This window comes from Coregonus clupeaformis, chromosome 35 (genome assembly GCF_020615455.1).
Source record: "Coregonus clupeaformis isolate EN_2021a chromosome 35, ASM2061545v1, whole genome shotgun sequence".
NCBI lineage: Eukaryota > Metazoa > Chordata > Actinopteri > Salmoniformes > Salmonidae > Coregonus > Coregonus clupeaformis.
Genome location: NC_059226.1, coordinates 18,860,882 through 18,880,681, shown reverse-complemented (window position 1 = coordinate 18,880,681; position 19,800 = coordinate 18,860,882). Strand labels below are relative to the sequence as shown.

Here is a 19,800-nt window from a genome sequence, read left to right as displayed (position 1 = left end):
ATATAAAGTGTAATATTGGAATGCAAACTCAAAATTGAATACATTTCAACTCTATATCTGACATGGTACAGGTGTCTTCTTTTTTTGTAAGCCCATAACCATGTGTGTGAGGTGTATACTTCTATTTCAAAGTAGATTTGTTTAAGACTATCAAGAAACACTGTGTGACCCTGATTTAGCCCACTGCAGTAAAAGGTTAATAGTTGCTCTTGATCAACGTGATTTCAGGGCAATTTGTATTATTCTGTATGTAAGTCTGTAACATGCCATTTAGTATGAAATGTTTACGTTACGTTAGGTTACATTATGAATGGAATAGCGGTCGTACAATATCATACGAATTATAGGACATACAGTATCATACGTCTTACCTGGTCGTACAATAACATATAAATTGGATTACACAAATTATTATACATCTTCGAGAACGTATAGTATTATACTTATTTCGCCATAACAACAAAGTAGAATTTACGTTGGCGATTAGCAAAACTATTGACAAAGGTTAAGATCATTTACGTAAAAGGTTAGGAAAACTAATACGACAAAGGTTAGGTGAATTTATGTAGCAGGTTAGGTGAATTGGGTTAAGTTTAGAATAGGAGTTAGGGGAAGGATTAGCTAAAATGATACAGTTGTCCCCAATGAGACATGAACACGCAACCTTTGGATTGCTTGACGGTTGCGGATTACGCCCACCCATCTTCCCAGACCAACCTCCCTACTTTTGTTTCTGTCTAAAGTAACTAGACCATTAGTAGGTATCATACATCTTGGAGGTGCTCAGAAATACATAAAGTATGTTTCGTATGGTTCTGAGGCCAGGCTGTCTTGATAGACCACTGACATGGATTTGAACTTGATGGAAAGACTTCCAGTCTTGTACTTACTTGAGCATTATTAACTTATGGCTCCAGTACTGGTTAAGTGAATCTAAAGAATGTACACATAAGCCTGGAGGTTGAATTTTAAAGTCACTGTACATTTAACATCCTTAATATGTAATGTTTTGAGCTCATATATGATAGGTGTTATATATACTGTATGTGTGTGTTGACCAACGACGTAGGTTCCCTTGGTGTCACCTCTGATCTCTGTCTTACCTCTGACTGACACATGGGTCATGTGTCACAGGTGAAGAACCAGGATGAAGCTTGTTTCACGCCTCATTGACCATTTGGCTGATTTATTGCTCTTTCTGTCATTCGCTCGCTTTTTCTCTCCCCTTCTCCATTTTTTCCCGTTAAATTGGGGTCATGAGACGGTCTGCCAGGGTAGTGTTGTGGTCTGAGAGCCAGGAAAAAGAAAAGGTACTTAGATAGGTGGTGAACTGACTGACTGCACACAGTGCAGCTGCAGGACGTGCACAACAGAGAACAGCAGGGCTGAGCCAGTGCAGCGAGCCTGAAATAGGTTAGAGGGCAGTGTAGGTTATGGTTGTCACATGTCTGTTTGCACCCTTCCTCCATCACCACGTCCGCCAGGCACTAAACACAGGACCTTGACTGATTCTAGACTAGGTTGGGATGTTGTAGGACTCAGTTGTTGTGTGTCTGTTTGGGGGAGATGGGGATAGTGGGAGAGCAGAAACAAGGAGGGAGACTTGAGGGAGACGTGAAGGGAGAGCGTGAGACGGTGGAAGGAGATCCAGACAGAAATCAAGATAATATGTGAATGTTTTGTTTGGAGCATCTGTAGTGTCGAGTCAAATGTTGCTAATAATGCTGTAACAAAGGAGTCCGCTTATACTGAACTTTGATCATAAGTTTTATTCAAATCACAAGATTTCAGCATAAGTGTACAGGTGTCCAGATCACCCGGAGAGCAGTGGTTCCCAAATTGCAATGGCCGCTCTGCTCTTCTTCGTTTAAACCCAGTATATATAATCTTCCCCAAAATATGGGTGGCTCCCTCTACTGTCCAATCCCCTGTCTACAACACACTCCCTCTGTTCTATATGGCGTCACACTAAAACAATTCCCTCTGACACTAAATAAACATCCTCTCAGGTTCCACTTAAAAACATTAACAAAGTCATAATCTTAATACACTACACATCTGCACAGCAACATCATGTGTTGTCCTGCTGTTCTGCTTGTTCCTGGTCCAACCAGAGGCTCCTCCTAACCCATACCTCTCAGCCCCTCAGCAGGCTCCTCCTAACCCATACCTCTCAGCCCCTCAGCAGGCTCCTCCTAACCCATACCTCTCAGCCCCTCAGCAGGCTCCTCCTAACCCATACCCCTCTGCCCCTCAGCAGGCTCCTCCTAACCCATACCTCTCAGCCCCTCAGCAGGCTTCTCCTAACCCATACCCCTCTGCCCCTCAGCAGGCTCCTCCTAACCCATACCTCTCAGCCCCTCAGCAGGCTCCTCCTAACCCATACCTCTCAGCCCCTCAGCAGGCTCCTCCTAACCCATACCTCTCAGACCCTCAGCAGGCTCCTCCTAACCCATACCCCTCTGCCCCTCAGCAGGCTCCTCCTAACCCATACCTCTCAGCCCCTCAGCAGGCTTCTCCTAACCCATACCCCTCTGCCCCTCAGCAGGCTCCTCCTAACCCATACCCCTCTGCCCCTCAGCAGGCTCCTCCTAACCCATACCTCTCAGCCCCTCAGCAGGCTCCTCCTAACCCATACCCCTCTGCCCCTCAGCAGGCTCCTCCTAACCCATACCTCTCAGCCCCTCAGCAGGCTTCTCCTAACCCATACCCCTCTGCCCCTCAGCAGGCTCCTCCTAACCCATACCCCTCTGCCCCTCAGCAGGCTCCTCCTAACCCATACCTCTCAGCCCCTCAGCAGGCTCCTCCTAACCCATACCCCTCTGCCCCTCAGCAGGCTCCTCCTAACCCATACCTCTAAGCCCCTCAGCAGGCTCCTCCTAACCCATACCCCTCTGCCCCTCAGCAGGCTCCTCCTAACCCATACCTCTCAGCCCCTCAGCAGGCTTCTCCTAACCCATACCCCTCTGCCCCTCAGCAGGCTCCTCCTAACCCATACCTCTCAGCCCCTCAGCAGGCTCCTCCTAACCCATACCCCTCTGCCCCTCAGCAGGCTCCTCCTAACCCATACCCCTCTGCCCCTCAGCAGGCTCCTCCTAACCCATACCTCTAAGCCCCTCAGCAGGCTCCTCCTAACCCATACCTCTCAGCCCCTACGCAGGCTCCTCCTAACCCCTACCTCTCAGCCCCTCAGCAGGCTCCTCCTAACCCATACCCCTCTGCCCCTCAGCAGGCTCCTCCTAACCCATACCTCTCAGCAGGCTCCTCCTAACCCATACCCCTCTGCCCCTCAGCAGACTCCTCCTAACCCATACCCCTCTGCCCCTCAGCAGGCTCCTCCTAACCCATACCTCTCAGCAGGCTCCTCCTAACCCATACCCCTCTGCCCCTCAGCAGACTCCTCCTAACCCATACCCCTTGCCCCTCAGCAGGCTCCTCCTAACCCATACCCCTCAGCTCCTCAGTAGTCTCTGGGTATACGTGGGTCTGGACAGGTATGACCCCCTCATGACCTCACCATCACTCTTGTCCTGCCACCCAGGTTTATCTGATAAGATGTTGATCATAAACAGCTTGATATGAAGCATTAGCCTACTAACTGTTGTTGGTGACATATAAATTCAACGTGTTTGACAAGATAGGCAATATGTGTGGGAGTGTGGTGCAACGGCAGCTGTGCGGTTTCCCAACACACATTGCCCGGAGCGGCTAGGGATCAAATCCCATCCCCTCCACCAATTTCATGCTGTCCTCTTCCCTCCATCACTTATTTCAATGTGTCCCATTTCCTTTCAAAAACGGATAAATGCATGAGGGGGACGGAGCTCCCATCCTCCTTTAAACAGTCAAAATAAAGTTAATATGTATGCTATGCACTATGATTTTTGGAATGCCATTGAGGTGCTAAGGTTTGTGGGAGCTCTCCATCAGTGAACAGCATCATGAAGTGCTTTGGTAATCAGATTTTGTCAATGTTGTGGTCCCTTTGAAAAAAGACGACTTCCACAGTAGCACGCAAGGTTATACTCACTTCCTCTTTCTCTTTCTCTCTCCCTCTCTCTCAGGTTTGGGGTGCTCCTCTACATAATATCCTGCTATTACATGGTAGCAAGACCTGAAGACAAGAGGTAAGCAGGGTGACCTTCTCCTTTCAGTTTTTACACTGTGTAGATCTCTCATTGGGTCAACTAGCAGAGTGCACTCTATCTGTGATCTAGTGATGTGTGTCAGTTAATGCCGTTATAAGTGGGTGGCTCACAAAAGAGTCTCAAGATTCACTTCAATGATAAAGAGTGAAGAAGAATGCTGAAGAAGAAAAAACAAAAAGGGAGCAACTTTCACTTCTCCTCAGGTCTCAATGTGCCACTATGTTTGGCGGTTGTGGGAAGGTAAGTACTAGACCGAGGGGAACTTTCTCATCCCTCTGGTGGAGTTGACAACTAAGGTGCTAATGGTGGGAACCAGGTGCCTGGTAAGGTCACAAAGGCCGATGAATTCTGTCAGTCTGTCTGTCAGTCACCCACCGCTAGACAGAGTTCGCTTACTGGCAACACCCAGCAACCACAGACACAGATACAGAGCAGCTCCTATGATGATTGACGTGTGTGTGTGTGTGTATATAGTAGTGTGTTGATGATGACTGATCATCGTGTGTGTGTGTGAATGTGTGTGTGTGCGTGTGTGTACAGTAGTGTGTCATTGTGTGTGTTTATGTGTCAGGGTTGTGTGGTTGTGGGCATGGGGTGGTACAGACTGGCAGTCCTACACAACAGGAGAACATGTCAGGAAGAGGCTGGTACAGCACTGTAGAACAGGCTCACAGCTCTTCCTGTATGGTTCCTCTTCCGATTGGCTGACAGTAGTCTGCTCATAGCCACCTGCTGGGCCACACACAGAGCAAGATGACTGACGGAGGTCATTCTGTTACATTTAAATCTACCTCCTAGCTAATGCCACTCCAGCTCAGAACGCACTCAAATCTTCTGTCATGCTTTTTTTTTTAGCAACCGTACAGGTGTAGAATCTTAATTTGACCTATATTGCCACAGCAAAATAATCCTGCAGCAACAGGATTTGAACGTTTAGTCCACAATGTTGCTTGATCAGTGGTTAGGCTATTAGCTGGCCAAAATTAGGTTACATGAAAAGTGCAATACTGTTGATATAACCGTGTGTTAGTGCAGGTTTTCAGTGAATTTATGTAAATCATGAAGCTCAAATTCTCAGCAACAAAAGAGTGATTAAATTAAGATCCTAAACCTGCATGTAGAAGTTTATTGAGGAGGTTAAGGACACTATATAAAGAGCTTTCGTTCCCTTCTACATTGTGTCCTCGTATACAAAACATACTGAGACAGAGACATTACTGACACACTCTCTCTCTCTCTCAGAGCTAAGGGACCTGTATTGTCTATTGTTGACCTCACAGACCTTAGTCCAATAAATATGTCCAATATGTTCAAATATTTGAGCTGCACATAATTTAGGCTACTTGGCCTTGTACAATTGAGCCAATGACGTAGTGCAAACCCCAAGCGAAGGACGTCTGCTGACTTTGCTCCAAGCGAAGGAAGTCTGCTGACTTTGCTCCAAGCGAAGAAGGTATTTGACATGTGTATTTAATCCAGATCCGCTCCCTCATGCAGCTGTTGACTCAACACAGAGCAGAATGTTTGGACTCTCAACTCCTCCAGAGCGAAACAAACTGCCCAACTACAGCTGTCAAACACAACCAGTCCAACTGCTCTGTGGCGGTGTCAGTCAGATACATAATCTGTCTCAAAGAAGCTTCTTTCACTTTTAGTCAACTCAAACTGATGCTCTCCTCTTTTGATTGAAAACCTTCTGAACATTTTCCATGTCACTTCAGATCTGCTCATCCTACTCTCTAATTTCTCTCTTTCCCCTCTCTTCAAATCTGCTCCACACATCCCCCTTCTCTTCTCTTCTCTTCTCTTCTCTTCTCTTCTCTTCTCTTCTCTTCTCTTCTCTTCTCTTCTCTTCTCTTCTCTTCTCTTCTCTCTCTCTCTCTCTCTCTCTTCTCTCTCTCTCTCTCTCTCTCTCTCTCTCTCTCTCTCTCTCTCTCTCTCTCTCTCTCTCTCTCTCTCTCTCTATCTATCTATCTATCTATCTATCTCTATCTCTCTCTCCCTCCCACCCTGCCTCCCCCCAGGGTGTGCAAGATGGCAGTGTGGATCCAGGCCCAGCAGCTCCAGGGGGATGCACTACACCAGATGCAGTCTCTCTATGGACAGCACTTCCCCATCGAGGTGCGCCACTACCTGTCCCAGTGGCTTGAGGGCCAACTCTGGTGAGTGCAGCACAAAGCACACCACTCTACCTGACAGAAAGACATGCCTCACCCGATAACCCTCACATTCGGTTCAATCACAGTCACAGTAGTAGCAGTGGCCATCGAGGTGTAGTAGCCTGAGAGCAATGTATAGTAGCAAGTGTGTAAAGTCACTGTCCCTGTGTATGTGCTTGAGTGAAGGTGTGTGTGTTAGGGAATGCATCGGGGATTTGTGGCTGTCTGTTCTGCATGTATGTACATACAGGATATCTCTGAGCATTCTATATGTCCCTATGCCAGGGATGTGATCGATCTGGAGAACCCCCAGGAAGAGTTTAAGGCCAAGCGTCTGCTGGACAGCCTGATCCAGGAGCTGCAGAACAAGGCTGAGCATCAGGTGGGAGAGGACGGCTTCCTGCTCAAGATCAAACTGGGACACTACGCCAGCCAGCTCAAGGTGAGACAGATTGAACCAGTACAGTAGACCAAGGGCCCTCACGAACCTCCACAGAAAGCTAGCTAGAGAAAGGTGAGACAGATGGGCAGTACCGGTATGAAGGTGAGAGATACTGTGCACAGATACCCAGTGTATGTGAACAGAGCACAGAGCCAGTGCCCTCACAAAAACCTCCACACCTAACTAGCTAGCTGAACAGTGTTAATAAAGCCAGGCTAAAAAACTCACAATGTTATGAGAACCTTACAGCCAACTGTACCAGCCAAATCGTGGTGATTATTATTTCAATTATACTGATACCAAACCTCAGCTAAATGTTAGTTATCACAGCCTCATTGGCAAAAGGGTCATATCCATAAACCCCAACCCAACAGTATGTGAGAACAGCCTGCTCTGGTCAGTGTGTCTATATGAAGAAAAACAAAGGGTGGACAATACTGGGCTACGGTAACCAGGCAGTGTTGCCTTTTATGATTGAGCTTTTCACTCAGGGATCTCAGTGTGTTTGTATTCACCCTTATGGACAGGTTTCAGAGGAACAAGCTGTCTCCTATCACCTTCCACGGTGGGAGAAGGAGGCATCTTGTCAACACAACACTCTGTAGGCCTACAATGCAGTCTTTCAACCCTGCATGGTGCCTTGGTGTGTGTATGCGTGCATGAGAGAGGAATTTAGACCACTGTTTCCCAACTCTAGTCCTCCAGTACCCCCAACAGCACAAATGTTTATTGTAGCCCCGGACAAGCACATCTGATTCAACTTGTCAATTAATCATCAAGCCTTCGATGAGTTGAATAAGGTGTTTTTGTCTGGGGCTACAACAAAATGTGTGCTTTTGGGAGTACTTGAGGACCGGAGTTTAGAGAGAGAGAAAAGAGAGAAAGGAAGAGAAATGTAGCCAGTGGATGTGAGACCAAGTCATCTGCACTTGAGAGAAGGATCTCATTAGTCTAATTGGGTTTAGGCAGGCTCAGGGAGTGGGCTTTAGAGCGTTAGCGTGCCACAGCGCGGAAGCGGGCTAAATTGGTCAGTGTCGTGTGCAGGGCCGTACTGCCAGTCAGTGGCTAACACAGCTAACAGGCCTAACAAGGCAGCACATGTGGTCCTTGTCTTTCAGAGCACGTATGACCGCTGTCCTCTGGAGCTGGTGAGATGCATCAAACACATCCTGTACACGGAGCAGAGGCTAGTTCGAGAGGCCTCTAATGTGAGTATGAATCACACACTCTCCAACTTCCATTCCTACTCCCACCCACCTGGGAAGCTTGTTTCACAGGGATGCATATAAAATACACCTGTTGCTCTTATGCACACACACACACACACACAAACACACACACACACACACACACACACACACACACACACAAGAAATAATATGGAAATACCCACACACCTTCTATAGACATTGCAGACACCCAAACTGTGTAAACACCACACAGAGATGTTTAACATAACACGGCCAATTGCATGACATTATGGAAATCACAGCCATTGGGGGCCACTTTGCTGCCTCTCTGCCGACATCAAAGGGCGTTTACTCTCAATTTTCCCTCAGACATACGTAAACCTGTTAACAACCACATAAATACATAAATACACACAATGCACGCACACACACACACACACATAGCACAAACCTTCACACACACACCTAGTCAGAGAACCTACACAGACACAACCCATATGGCTCGCTGAAAGCTCAACTTTGAATTTCTCATTAACCAGCAATGCTGTAGGCCTGGTGTGGAGGTGAAGAAATGAGATGTTTTATAACAAGGGTTATAAAACCATAAGCCGGTGGTCCATAAAACATTTGAATATCAATAAACCCAGTGTTCAATTGATTTCCAGTCCTGCCAGGCTTCTCCTATCACAGGATTGCACATTCTACGTGATTGCATTCCCTCCTGTTTATTCAGACTGTCTTCACAGTGCTCACGTCCCCAGCTTTAACAAGCCATGGGCTGTGTCTGCCCACGATAAGGAAATGCATGTTCAGTCAGTGGTGATCACTGCTGGTTATGGTCATTAGGGATTACTGTTGAATAACACGAGCAGGGGTCATTGAGTTTGTGTTAAAGAGGCACAGGGTGATTTCAGGTTCTGTCAGTTTATGTGTCTTTCTACTCCATGTAATGATGATGAGTTCCTGCAAATCGTCAAAGCCAGCATTGTTTACCTGCACAGCCCTCTCACCTCTCTCTCCTCTCTCTGATTGGCAGTCGAGCTCCCCAGTGGGCGGGATGATGGACAGCATGTCCCAGAAATACCAGCAGATCAACCAGGTGTTCGAGGAGCTGCGCCTGCTGACCCAGGACACAGAGAACGACCTGAGAAAGCTCCAGCACAACCAGGAGTACTTCATCATCCAGTACCAGGAGAGCCTCCGCATCCAGGGTGAGTCAGCCTTGCCCTGGTCCCCCTCCTAGCCACAACACCCTGGGTCATCAACCCCAGCAGCCCTCACCTTTATAGGGTAGAATGACATGTGGGTTTGTAGGTGAGTGAGTGGGTGTCAGTGTGTGTGTGTGTGTTGTCTGCAAAGTAAAAGAAAGGTGTGTTTATGTGAAATTTGCTGACCTCCCCGTCTCTCTTGTCCTGTCCTTCCCCAATCACTCTCCTCTCCCTCTCCCTCTCTTTGCCCCCATGCAGCCCAGTTGACCAGCCTGGCCACACTGCCCCCTGCTGACAGACAGCTGAGGGAGCCCACCTTACTGAGCAAGAGAGCCACCGTGGAGGCCTGGCTCACCCGGGAGGCCAACACACTACAGAAATACAGACTGGTACACTACTTTTTATACTGCATACACACACGTACTGAAACACACACACACACACACACACACACACACACACACACACACACACACACACACACACACACACACACACACTACATGATTACAAACTGGTAGTGAACTGCAGTAGAATTATATTTGTCATTATTTAAAGCTATGAAGACAGGAGAGGAATGTAGGCTCAGAAATCTGGAGGGATCTCATGCCTTCAGGATATAAAAGCTGGGGATGTATATTGATTGGAAAATATGTATGACATGCTAATATATGGGTACATTCTTATCGGTGTGTGTGCGTGCGTGCGTACGTGTATGTGTACCTGCCTGCGTGTGTGTGTGCCTACCTACCTGTGTCCCTAGGACCTGGCAGAGAAGCACCAGAAGAGCCTACAGCTGCTGAGGAAGCAGCAGACCATCATCCTGGATGACGAGCTGATCCACTGGAAGAGACGGCAACAGCTGGCCGGCAACGGGGGTCCTCCGGAGGGGGGGCTGGACATCCTGCAGTCCTGGTGAGACCCCCTCTATCACCCTCTACCCCTCACAGAGATCGCATATGTCTATGATTGATCAAAGGGCAGGGGCCACCAAGTTAACAAGCTGACTATTGGATACCGCTGGGTTTACATGGGGTGTAGTTGGGAAGATTACTGTAGTCTAGGTTGAAGATGACAAAGGTTAAGACAATGGGATTCTAATATCCCATAACTCTTTGCAACAATGGGGAAGAATTTTAAACAATGGGACTAGCAATGTGAGCGAAAAGGACTAAAAGTGAATGTTAGCAGTACAGAAAGTTTGCCATCAAAGTAGAAAATAAACACAATCGTAGTGAATTTCAGCTAACTACTCAGCAAAAACATAGCATGACTGTTTTCCTGTCATTTAAGCGTTTTTCAAATGATCTACAACCACTTTATTACTTGTTTTTCCGAATGCTGGTCACGTTTTCAATGCTAATCCTGTAGAATCCACAACGGTCCAATGATTGTGTTTATTTTTTAACGCTCCAGCATTGAATTATTACCTTGTCTTAACCTGTATATTTTTGCCCTAGACTGTAGTCTGTCTGGTTGTCTGAGCTTGTAGGAGTCTGAACTCTGAACTTTGAGTTGTGTGATCTTAATTTGCCCAGTTTGAGAACCTTATTTCAAATGTGTGTGTGTGTGTATGTGTGTCTCTGTGTGTGTGTGTATGTTTCCCTCTGTGTGCGTGAGTGTGTGTGTGTGTGTGTGTGTGTGTGTGTGTGTGTGTGTGTGTGTGTGTGTGTGTGTGTGTGTGTGTGTGTGTGCGTGTGTGTATGACTCAGGTGTGAGAAGTTGGCAGAGACTATCTGGCAGAACAGGCAGCAGATCAGGAGAGCAGAACACCTGAGACAACAGCTGCCCATCCCTGGCCCCATCGAGGAGCTACTGAACGACCTCAACAGCACCATCACAGACATCATCTCAGCACTGGTCACCAGGTGTGTGTGTGTGCGCGTTTGCATTCGTGTGTGTTTGTGTGTGTGTGTGAGTGGCTTTGAACTGGAATGTGGGTGTGTGTAAATGTGAACCTCTTATGGAGTCACTTATCTTCAGTGTGTGTGCTACTCAGCAGTCATGTTTACACCCCCCATCTCCTCTGTGTGATGGGACTGAATGGAGAACAACTGAACTGTGTTATTCAGTGTGAACCCTTATACAAGCCCTATCCTACTGACACAACCCCTGACTCCTTATGTGGTCAATAGAGTGCGAGATTACATTTATTACCAGAATTATATTAGAAATGACTCACCACCGCACATCACAGGAGCCCAGTTTTGTGCCTCTGTGGAGCAGCAAAGCTTGTGTGTGTGTATGTGTTTGACTCTGTGCTGAGGCCAAGCTTGGTTGTTCCGGGGCAGGGGTTAGCAAGCTGCTGATAGTTCCTCCACCAGCCCAGCCCAGCTCTGCTCCCAACCCCTGCTGAACCTGCCAATGAACACACAAACACAACCCCAGTCAGCCTGCATTTACCCTCAACCCTACAAGGAGGGAGAGATGGAGGGAGGAGAGAGGGAGGCCTGCTATAGATCCGAGAGGAGAAGGAAAACAGGAGGGAGAGTTTCAAAGACATTAAGTGAAAGAAAGAAGGGGGTCAGCGATGGAGGCAAAAGGGAAATTAAAGAGGGTCGATACGAGAGCTAAAGTGACAAAAAGTGTTTGAGACTAGAGATGAAGAGTCTACAATAATGGGGAGAGGGGGAGAAAGTCACATCGGCTCAGAAAGTTAGCTTGTGTTCAATGGTAGAGTGTTGTAGCCCTGTGGGCACTGTCTGTCAGCCCGTATCAGTCCTCCAGCCTCACTGACTGGATCAGGAAGTCTTCTGAGTGCACCCAGAACCCTCTGCTCTCTCCCTATCCCCGCTGTGGTCCCCACAGAGACCCATTATGCACTGAGAAGCTGTGTCATTGTCAGAACGATGTCCGTTAGGCCACAGACGGGGGAGCGTTGAGAGCGTAACACTCCTTTTAAAGTCCATACTACTGCCCTGGTGTTTCCTCTCCTCTAAACTCGCTCTTTCCTGCTCTCCAGCGAAACCACACCCACATCCTCTCTACTGTTCCCCCTAAACCTCTAGCAGGCGCCTGGGAGGGAGGCTAGGGGGGAGGGAGGGTATCTCATCACTGCCTGCTCACAGAGTTGAGAATATTGAGTATTGTCAGCCAAGCCTAAAACACAAGCAGCGTTCTCTACTCAAAAGCCCTCTGTGCCTGAATGAATGAGTGTCACGCTGTCTGTGTGTGTTTATGTGTGGGAGCATCGAGAGCTGACAGCTTGCATACTGCATACTTTTCAAAAGCAGGTCAAATAGACTTAATAGGCAGTAGTGTGTGATGGGCAGAAATCCCTGTGGTGATCTGTTGGTTAAAGGGATAGCGCTAAATGTTTTCAATTAAGCCATTTTCCTTCTACTAACCAAGAGTCAGATGAAATCATGGATACCATTTTTATGTCTCCGCGTGCAGTTTGAAGGAAGTTGAATTTAGTTTCTGGAGTCATTACATTTACTCTGGGTAAGCTAAAATGTTGCACTATCCCTTTAAAGAAACCCTCTACACTTTCATCTGACTCTAATCTGTTTGTCCTGCCCCCTGTCCATTCTCTCTCTCGCTCTCGCTCTCGCTCTCTCTACCTCCAGCACCTTTATCATAGAGAAGCAGCCTCCCCAGGTGCTGAAGACCCAGACCAAGTTTGCCGCCACAGTGCGCCTCCTAGTGGGCGGGAAGCTCAATGTGCACATGAACCCCCCGCAGGTCAAGGCCACCATCATTAGTGAACAGCAGGCCAAGGCCCTGCTCAAGAACGAGAACACCAGGAAGTAAGTCACAGCATAGAGCCCCCTCATCACTGATATCTACTGTAGCTTTACTGCAACCTTAAGCATAACACAAGACTTAACCCTGTTTTCTTCAAACCTAGTCCATGGGATTCAGCTCAAGGGCTTGATGATTAGTTGTGTTAATGCTGGGATAGAAGAAAGATGTGCACACCCTCTGGGTCTCCAGAACACTTCTTCAGCCAGAGCTTTACAAACCCCACTCATGACCTACTGTAAACTCTGTAGTGCTTACTACAGTACAGGCCAGACACATGGCTGGAACTCAATCAATGCCACAGTGGAATCCATGGAGCAAGTGGAGATTCCACATTTAGATGATACTTTCGGGCGTTCCACATCCCACATTCCACACACCTAATAGAACCCTAAAGTAGTTAGTGTATCAATGTTATCTCAATCACCATTTCCTTCCTAGTACTAAAATAATAGCTGTGTTAGCCTATCCCTAGCCCAGGGGCAAATATGGGTGGCATATTGCAAGATTGTCAGCGTTGGCATCCTGAAAAAAACTTGTCTCACATAAATTGAAATTAGTCATTCCCCTTCATGTTCTGTGAAAGTTTCATGACTCTATCATTTAATAAATATTCTGAAGCATCTAACTCTCGTCCTCCTCCTCCTCTCCTCCCTCCTCCTCCCTTCCCCCTCTCCCAGTGACAGCAGTGGAGAGATCCTTAACAACAACTGTGTGATGGAGTACCACCAGGCCACAGGAACACTCAGCGCCAACTTCAGGAACATGGTGAGGATGGATGGGACCAGGGTAGAGGATGGATGGGACCAGGGCAGAGGATGGATGGGACCAGGGCAGAGGATGGATGGGACCAGGGAGGCTCAAACTGTAATACCACACCTAGAGAAGATTCTCTTCAGAGACAAACCCCAGCTTAACTGGAGTCCAAGAAGCTTTTGGAGATTCTGCATGCTCATTTTGTGTTCATACTCATACTGATGTCATGTTACTCAGCACACAGTTTTCAGTTCCCTGGGGTCCTCCATGGATCATTTACATGTAAACTCTGGCTTAAATGGTTACTTCGGGATTTTGGCAATGAACTTGTGAATACCATTTTTATGTCTCTGTGTCCAGTATGAATGAAGTTAAAGGTAGAATGCTAGTAAATACGCATTGGCTTGCGAAACTATCTCTAACTTCCTTCATACTGGACACAGAGACATGGTATCCATAAGTTCATCTGACTCTGGGGAAGTATGACCTCATTGCCAAAATCCCGAAGTATCCCTTTCAATCTGCTCATGGAATCAAAGGGAATCATGTATGTGTGTGTGATCAGAGAACAGCTCCTCAAAGTGAATAGACTAGAAGATGTTTGTGTGCTGTGCTGCTCTCCTCAACCCTCATGATCCTCCTCTGCGACCCCACCTCCTCTTTCATGTAGTCTTTGAAGAGGATCAAGCGCTCGGACCGGCGAGGGGCAGAGTCTGTGACAGAGGAGAAGTTTACCATTCTGTTTGAGTCCCAGTTCAGCGTCGGGGGTAATGAGCTGGTCTTTCAGGTTAAGGTAAGAACTGATAACCTGGTCCCAGATCTGTTTGTGCTGTATTGATAAGGCTTAAGAAGAGATGAGCAGAGTGGTGGACTAGCCCAAGATGAGCTGTTGGCTCTAGTCTAACCTAACGTCTCAGCGGCGTTTCTTTCTTTCTGGTCCTGACGAGAAATTTAAAAAATGTTGGGGGAGGTTCTGTTCTGCACTTTTGAACCAATGCAGTAAATGTGGAGGAGGAGTTAAGATGGAGTGTTGCCTTGTTAATGTCCAAAAGGGGAAGTCGGGTCACAAGCTCTCTTTCCATTTCTCCAGAAAACCAGATGCATCCAGTTGTCGTCGACCCGCAGAGGGTGGCTCCAGTCAATACACCTACAGTGAGGGAAAAAAGTATTTGATCCCCTGCTGATTTTGTACGTTTGCCCACTGACAAAGACATGATCAGTCTATAATTTTAATGGTACGTTTATTTGAACAGTGAGAGACAGAATAACTACAAAAAAATCCAGAAAAACGCATGTCAAAAATGTTATAAATTGATTTGCATTTTAATGAGGGAAATAAGTATTTGACCCCTCTGCAAAACATGACTTAGTACTTGGTGGCAAAACCCTTGTTGGTAATCACAGAGGTCAGACGTTTCTTGTAGTTGGCCACCAGGTTTGCACACATCTCAGGAGGGATTTTGTTCCACTCCTCTTTGTAGATCTTCTCCAAGTCATTAAGGTTTCGAGGCTGACGTTTGGCAACTCGAACCTTCAGCTCCCTCCACAGATTTTCTATGTGATTAAGGTCTGGAGACTGGCTAGGCCACTCCAGGACCTTAATGTGCTTCTTCTTGAGCCACTCCTTGGTTGCCTTGGCCGTGTGTTTTGGGTCATTGTCATGCTGGAATACCCATCCACGACCCATTTTCAATGCCCTGGCTGAGGGAAGGAGGTTCTCACCCAAGATTTGACGGTACATGGCCCCGTCCATCGTCCCTTTGATGCGGTGAAGTTGTCCTGTCCCCTTAGCAGAAAAACACCCCCAAAGCATAATGTTTCCACCTCCATGTTTGACGGTGGGGATGGTGTTCTTGGGGTCATAGGCAGCATTCCTCCTCCTCCAAACACGGCGAGTTGAGTTGATGCCAAAGAGCTCGATTTTGGTCTCATCTGACCACAACACTTTCACCCAGTTCTCCTCTGAATCATTCAGATGTTCATTGGCAAACGTCAGACGACCCTGTATATGGCTTTCTTGAGCAGGGGGATCTTGCGGGCGCTGCAGGATTTCAGTCCTTCACGGCGTAGTGTGTTACCAATTGTTTTCTTGGTGACTATGGTCCCAGCTGCCTTGAGATCATTGACAATATCCTCCCGCGTAGTTCTGGGCTGATTCATCACCGTTCTCATGATCATTGCAACTCCACGAGGTGAGATCTTGCATGGAGCCCCAGGCCGAGGGAGATTGACAGTTATTTTGTGTTTCTTCCATTTGCGAATAATCGCACCAACTGTTGTCACCTTCTCACCAAGCTGCTTGGCGATGGTCTTGTAGCCCATTCCAGCCTTGTGTAGGTCTACAATCTTGTCCCTGACATCCTTGGAGAGCTCTTTGGTCTTGGCCATGGTGGAGAGTTTGGAATCTGATTGATTGATTGCTTCTGTGGACAGGTGTCTTTTATACAGGTAACGAGCTGAGATTAGGAGCACTAGGTAACAAGCTGAGATTAGGAGCACTCCCTTTAAGAGTGTGCTCCTAATCTCAGCTCGTTACCTGTATAAAAGACACCTGGGAGCCAGAAATCTTTCTCATTGAGAGGGGGTCAAATACTTATTTCCCTAATTAAAATGCAAATCAATTTATAACATTTTTGACATGCGTTTTTCTGGATTTTTTTGTTGTTATTCTGTCTCTCACTGTTCAAATAAACCTACCATTAAAATTATATCATTTAGTAGGCTGATCATTTCTTTGTCAGTGGGCAAACGTACAAAATCAGCAGGGGATCAAATACTTTTTCCCCTCACTGTATTCCTTACCCTGCTCCTTCAGTGAACATATTATGAGTAGTAATAATTCTGAAAGCTATGTCACACATTGTCAATGGTACAGGAAACATATACAGTGCATTCGGAAAGTATTCAGACCCCTTTTGTTACGTTACAGACTTATTCTAAAATGGATTCAATAAATATAAATCCTCATCAATCTACACACAATACCCCATAATGACAACGTGAAAACTGGTTTTTAGAAATACCTTATTTACATGTATTCAGACCCTTTGCTACGAGACTCAAAATTGAGCTCAAGTGCATCCTGTTTCCATTGATCATCCTTGAGATGTATCTACAACTTGATTGGAGTCCACCTGTGGTAAATGTAATTGATTGGACATGATTTGGAAAGGCACACACCTGTCTATATAAGGTCCCACAGTTATCAGTGCATGTCAGAGCAAAAACCAAGCCAAGAGGTCGAAGGAATTGTCCATAGAGCTCCGAGACAGGATTGTGTCGAGGCACAGATCTGGGGAAGGGTACCAAAAAATGTATCCAGCATTGAAGGTCCCCAAGAACACAGTGGCCTCCATCATTCTTAAATGGAAGAAGTTTGTAACCACCAAGACTCTTCCTAGAGCTGGCCGCCTGGCCAAACTGAGCAATCTGGGGAGAAGGGCCTTGGTCAGGGAGGTGACCAAGAACCCGATGGTCACTCTGACAGAGCTCTAGAGTTCCTCTGTGGAGATGGGAGAACCTTCCAGAAGGACAACCATCTCTGCAGTACTCCACCAATCAGGCCTTTATGGTAGAGTGGCCAGACGGAAGCCACTCCTCTGTAAAAGGCACATGACAGCCTGCTTGGAGTTTGCCAAAAGGCACCTAAAGGACTCTCGGACCATAAGAAACAAGATTATCTGGTCTGATGAATCCAAGATTGAACTCTTTGGCCTGAATGCCAAGCGTCACGTCTGGAGGAAACCTGGCACCATCCCTACGGTGAAGCATGGTGGTGGCAGCATCATGCTGTGGGGATGTTTTTCGGCGGCAGGGACTGGGAGAGCGGAGCAAAGTACAGAGAGATCCTTGATGAAAACCTGCTCCAGAGCGCTCAGGACCTCAGACTGGGGCGAAGGTTCACCTTCCAACAGGACAATGACTCTAAGCACACAGCCAAGACAATGCAGGAGTGGCTTCGGGACAAGTCTCTGAATGTCCTTGAGTGGCCCAGCCAGAGCCCGGACTTGAACCCGATCGAACATCTCTGGAGAGACCTGAAAATAGCTGTGCAGCGATGCTCCCCATCCAACCTGACAGAGCTTGAGAGGATCTGCAGAGAAGAATGGGAGAAACTCCCTAAATACAGGTGTGCCAAGCTTGTAGTGTCATACCCAATAAGACTCAAGGCTGTAATCGCTGACAAAGGTGCTTCAACAAAGTACTGAGTAAAGGGTCTGAATACTTATGTAAATGTGATATTTTAGTTTCTTATTTTTATTAAATCTGCAAAATTTTCTAAGAACCTGTTTTTGCTTTATCATTATGGGGTATTGTGTGTAGATTAATGAGGAAAAAAAACAATTTAATCAATTTTAGAATAAGGCTGTAACGTAACAAAATGTGGAAAAAGTCAAGGGCGCTGTATGCTCCCCTACTCCCAAAACACATTTGTTCATGTATTTCTCAGAATTATATGGATTGTTTAGTTGGAACACAAAGCGCTGTACAGTAGGCTAAAGTGAAAATATGTTTTACATGAGTTGCCTTCAGACGATATGTGATACACATGCACATCATTGTGTTTGTAATGACCCCTGACCTTTTTCTTCTCTCTCTCTCTGTCTCTCTCACTCTCTCTCTCTCTCTGTCAGACGTTATCACTTCCTGTGGTGGTGATCGTCCACTGTAGCCAAGAGAATAACGCCACGGCAACGGTGCTGTGGGACAACGCTTTTGCCGAACCAGTAAGTTCAGTCTGATCATCACATTGTGTTGTGTGTGTTTGTGTGTATGTGTGTGTGTGTGATGATGTCTTTAATATTTTACATTGTTTTGTTTTTCTCTTGATGGACATTCTGGCATTTCCCTGGTCTTGTCTCCTCCTCCCCAGGGTCGGGTGCCCTTCATAGTGCCTGACAAGGTGCTGTGGCCCCAGCTGTGTGAGACCCTCAACATGAAGTACAAGGCGGAGGTGCAGAGTAACCGTGGCCTCTCAGAGGAGAACCTGGTCTTTCTGGCCCAGAAAGCCTTCAGTAGCTCCAGCATCAACCCTGATGACTACCGCGGCATGACCATGACCTGGTCCCAGTTCAACAGGGTAAGACCATGGCTGCGTCTCAAATGGCACCATATTCGCTATGTAGTGCACTACTTTTGACCAGAACCTTATGGGCCCTGATCAAAATGAGTGCACTATGTAGAGAATAGGGTGCCATGTAGGACACACCCCATGACTACTGACCAGTGGACTACAAAACCTGACCTCTGCATTAGGAAAAAGTGGTTGCAGAGTGGTGATATCATCTCTTTGATACTCAGAGGGAATCTATTGTAGAGTTTTTACCATCCCTGGTTTGTGTGTATATTATTTAGATGTGAGTATTTGCCACTGCAGACATAGTTTACATCTTTGGTGTTCCTTCACGTGTTTAGAGTAATGATTCCTCTATATCTGCATTCTATATCTGCTCTCCTCAGGCAGAGCGAGTCGCTAGTGTTATGTGTTTCTCGCTGAGGCTGCATCCCAAATGGCACCATATTCCCTATATAGTTCACTGGGCCTTGGTCAGAAGTAGTGGACTATGTAGGGAATAGGGTGCCATTTAGTCTGATTAGCTCTAGTCGGCTGGCCGTGAGGTCCTCAGGTCTGGTTAATGGGCCTGTTTGTCGAGACAGGAAGGGCTAATTCAGCCCCAGGCCTCATTGGCTCCCTCTAACCAGCCACTGATGACAGAGAGCACACTCACATTCAGACCTCATTCACCACAGAGCATCAGCCTCATTAGAGAGAGAGAGGGCCTAGAAACAGGAACAGGAACATGCACCTCAGAACTCACTCACTGATACACACACACACTTGCACACGTGTGTACACATGCAAGTGCACACACACACACACACACACACACACACACACACACACACACACACACACACACACACACACGAGCACACACACATTAATACAATAACCCAGTGTACTCTCTGCATTGCTGCAACAGTCATACTGATCTGAACTGGATGGATGGATGGATGGATGGATGTAAGGGGGTCTGCTGAACCCTGGGGAACATCTCTCACTGACTGACTGTCTATTGTGATTGCTGCTCTACTCTACTCTGTATGTGTGAGGGGAGGTTAGTGCGATTAAAGACAGACAACAAATGGTTT

At 46.9% G+C, this 19,800-nt stretch overlaps 1 protein-coding gene across 2 annotated transcripts in view; it reads left to right on the top strand.

Moving 5' to 3' along the window:
* The window catches only part of LOC121550540 (signal transducer and activator of transcription 5B-like), a 91,990-nt gene that overhangs the window by 69,351 nt on the left and 2,839 nt on the right, over window positions 1-19,800 (top strand). For both annotated transcript variants that reach the window (XM_041862835.2, XM_041862836.2), the window contains exons 2-14: window positions 4,065-4,127; window positions 6,173-6,310; window positions 6,593-6,749; window positions 7,868-7,957; window positions 8,976-9,150; window positions 9,406-9,536; window positions 9,911-10,062; window positions 10,860-11,015; window positions 12,717-12,896; window positions 13,572-13,659; window positions 14,318-14,440; window positions 18,282-18,374; window positions 18,521-18,727. In XM_041862835.2, the coding sequence (XP_041718769.1) occupies window positions 4,102-4,127; window positions 6,173-6,310; window positions 6,593-6,749; window positions 7,868-7,957; window positions 8,976-9,150; window positions 9,406-9,536; window positions 9,911-10,062; window positions 10,860-11,015; window positions 12,717-12,896; window positions 13,572-13,659; window positions 14,318-14,440; window positions 18,282-18,374; window positions 18,521-18,727 (1,716 nt within the window). In that variant the 5' untranslated portion in view covers window positions 4,065-4,101. The remainder of the gene's footprint in view (window positions 1-4,064; window positions 4,128-6,172; window positions 6,311-6,592; window positions 6,750-7,867; window positions 7,958-8,975; window positions 9,151-9,405; window positions 9,537-9,910; window positions 10,063-10,859; window positions 11,016-12,716; window positions 12,897-13,571; window positions 13,660-14,317; window positions 14,441-18,281; window positions 18,375-18,520; window positions 18,728-19,800) is intronic.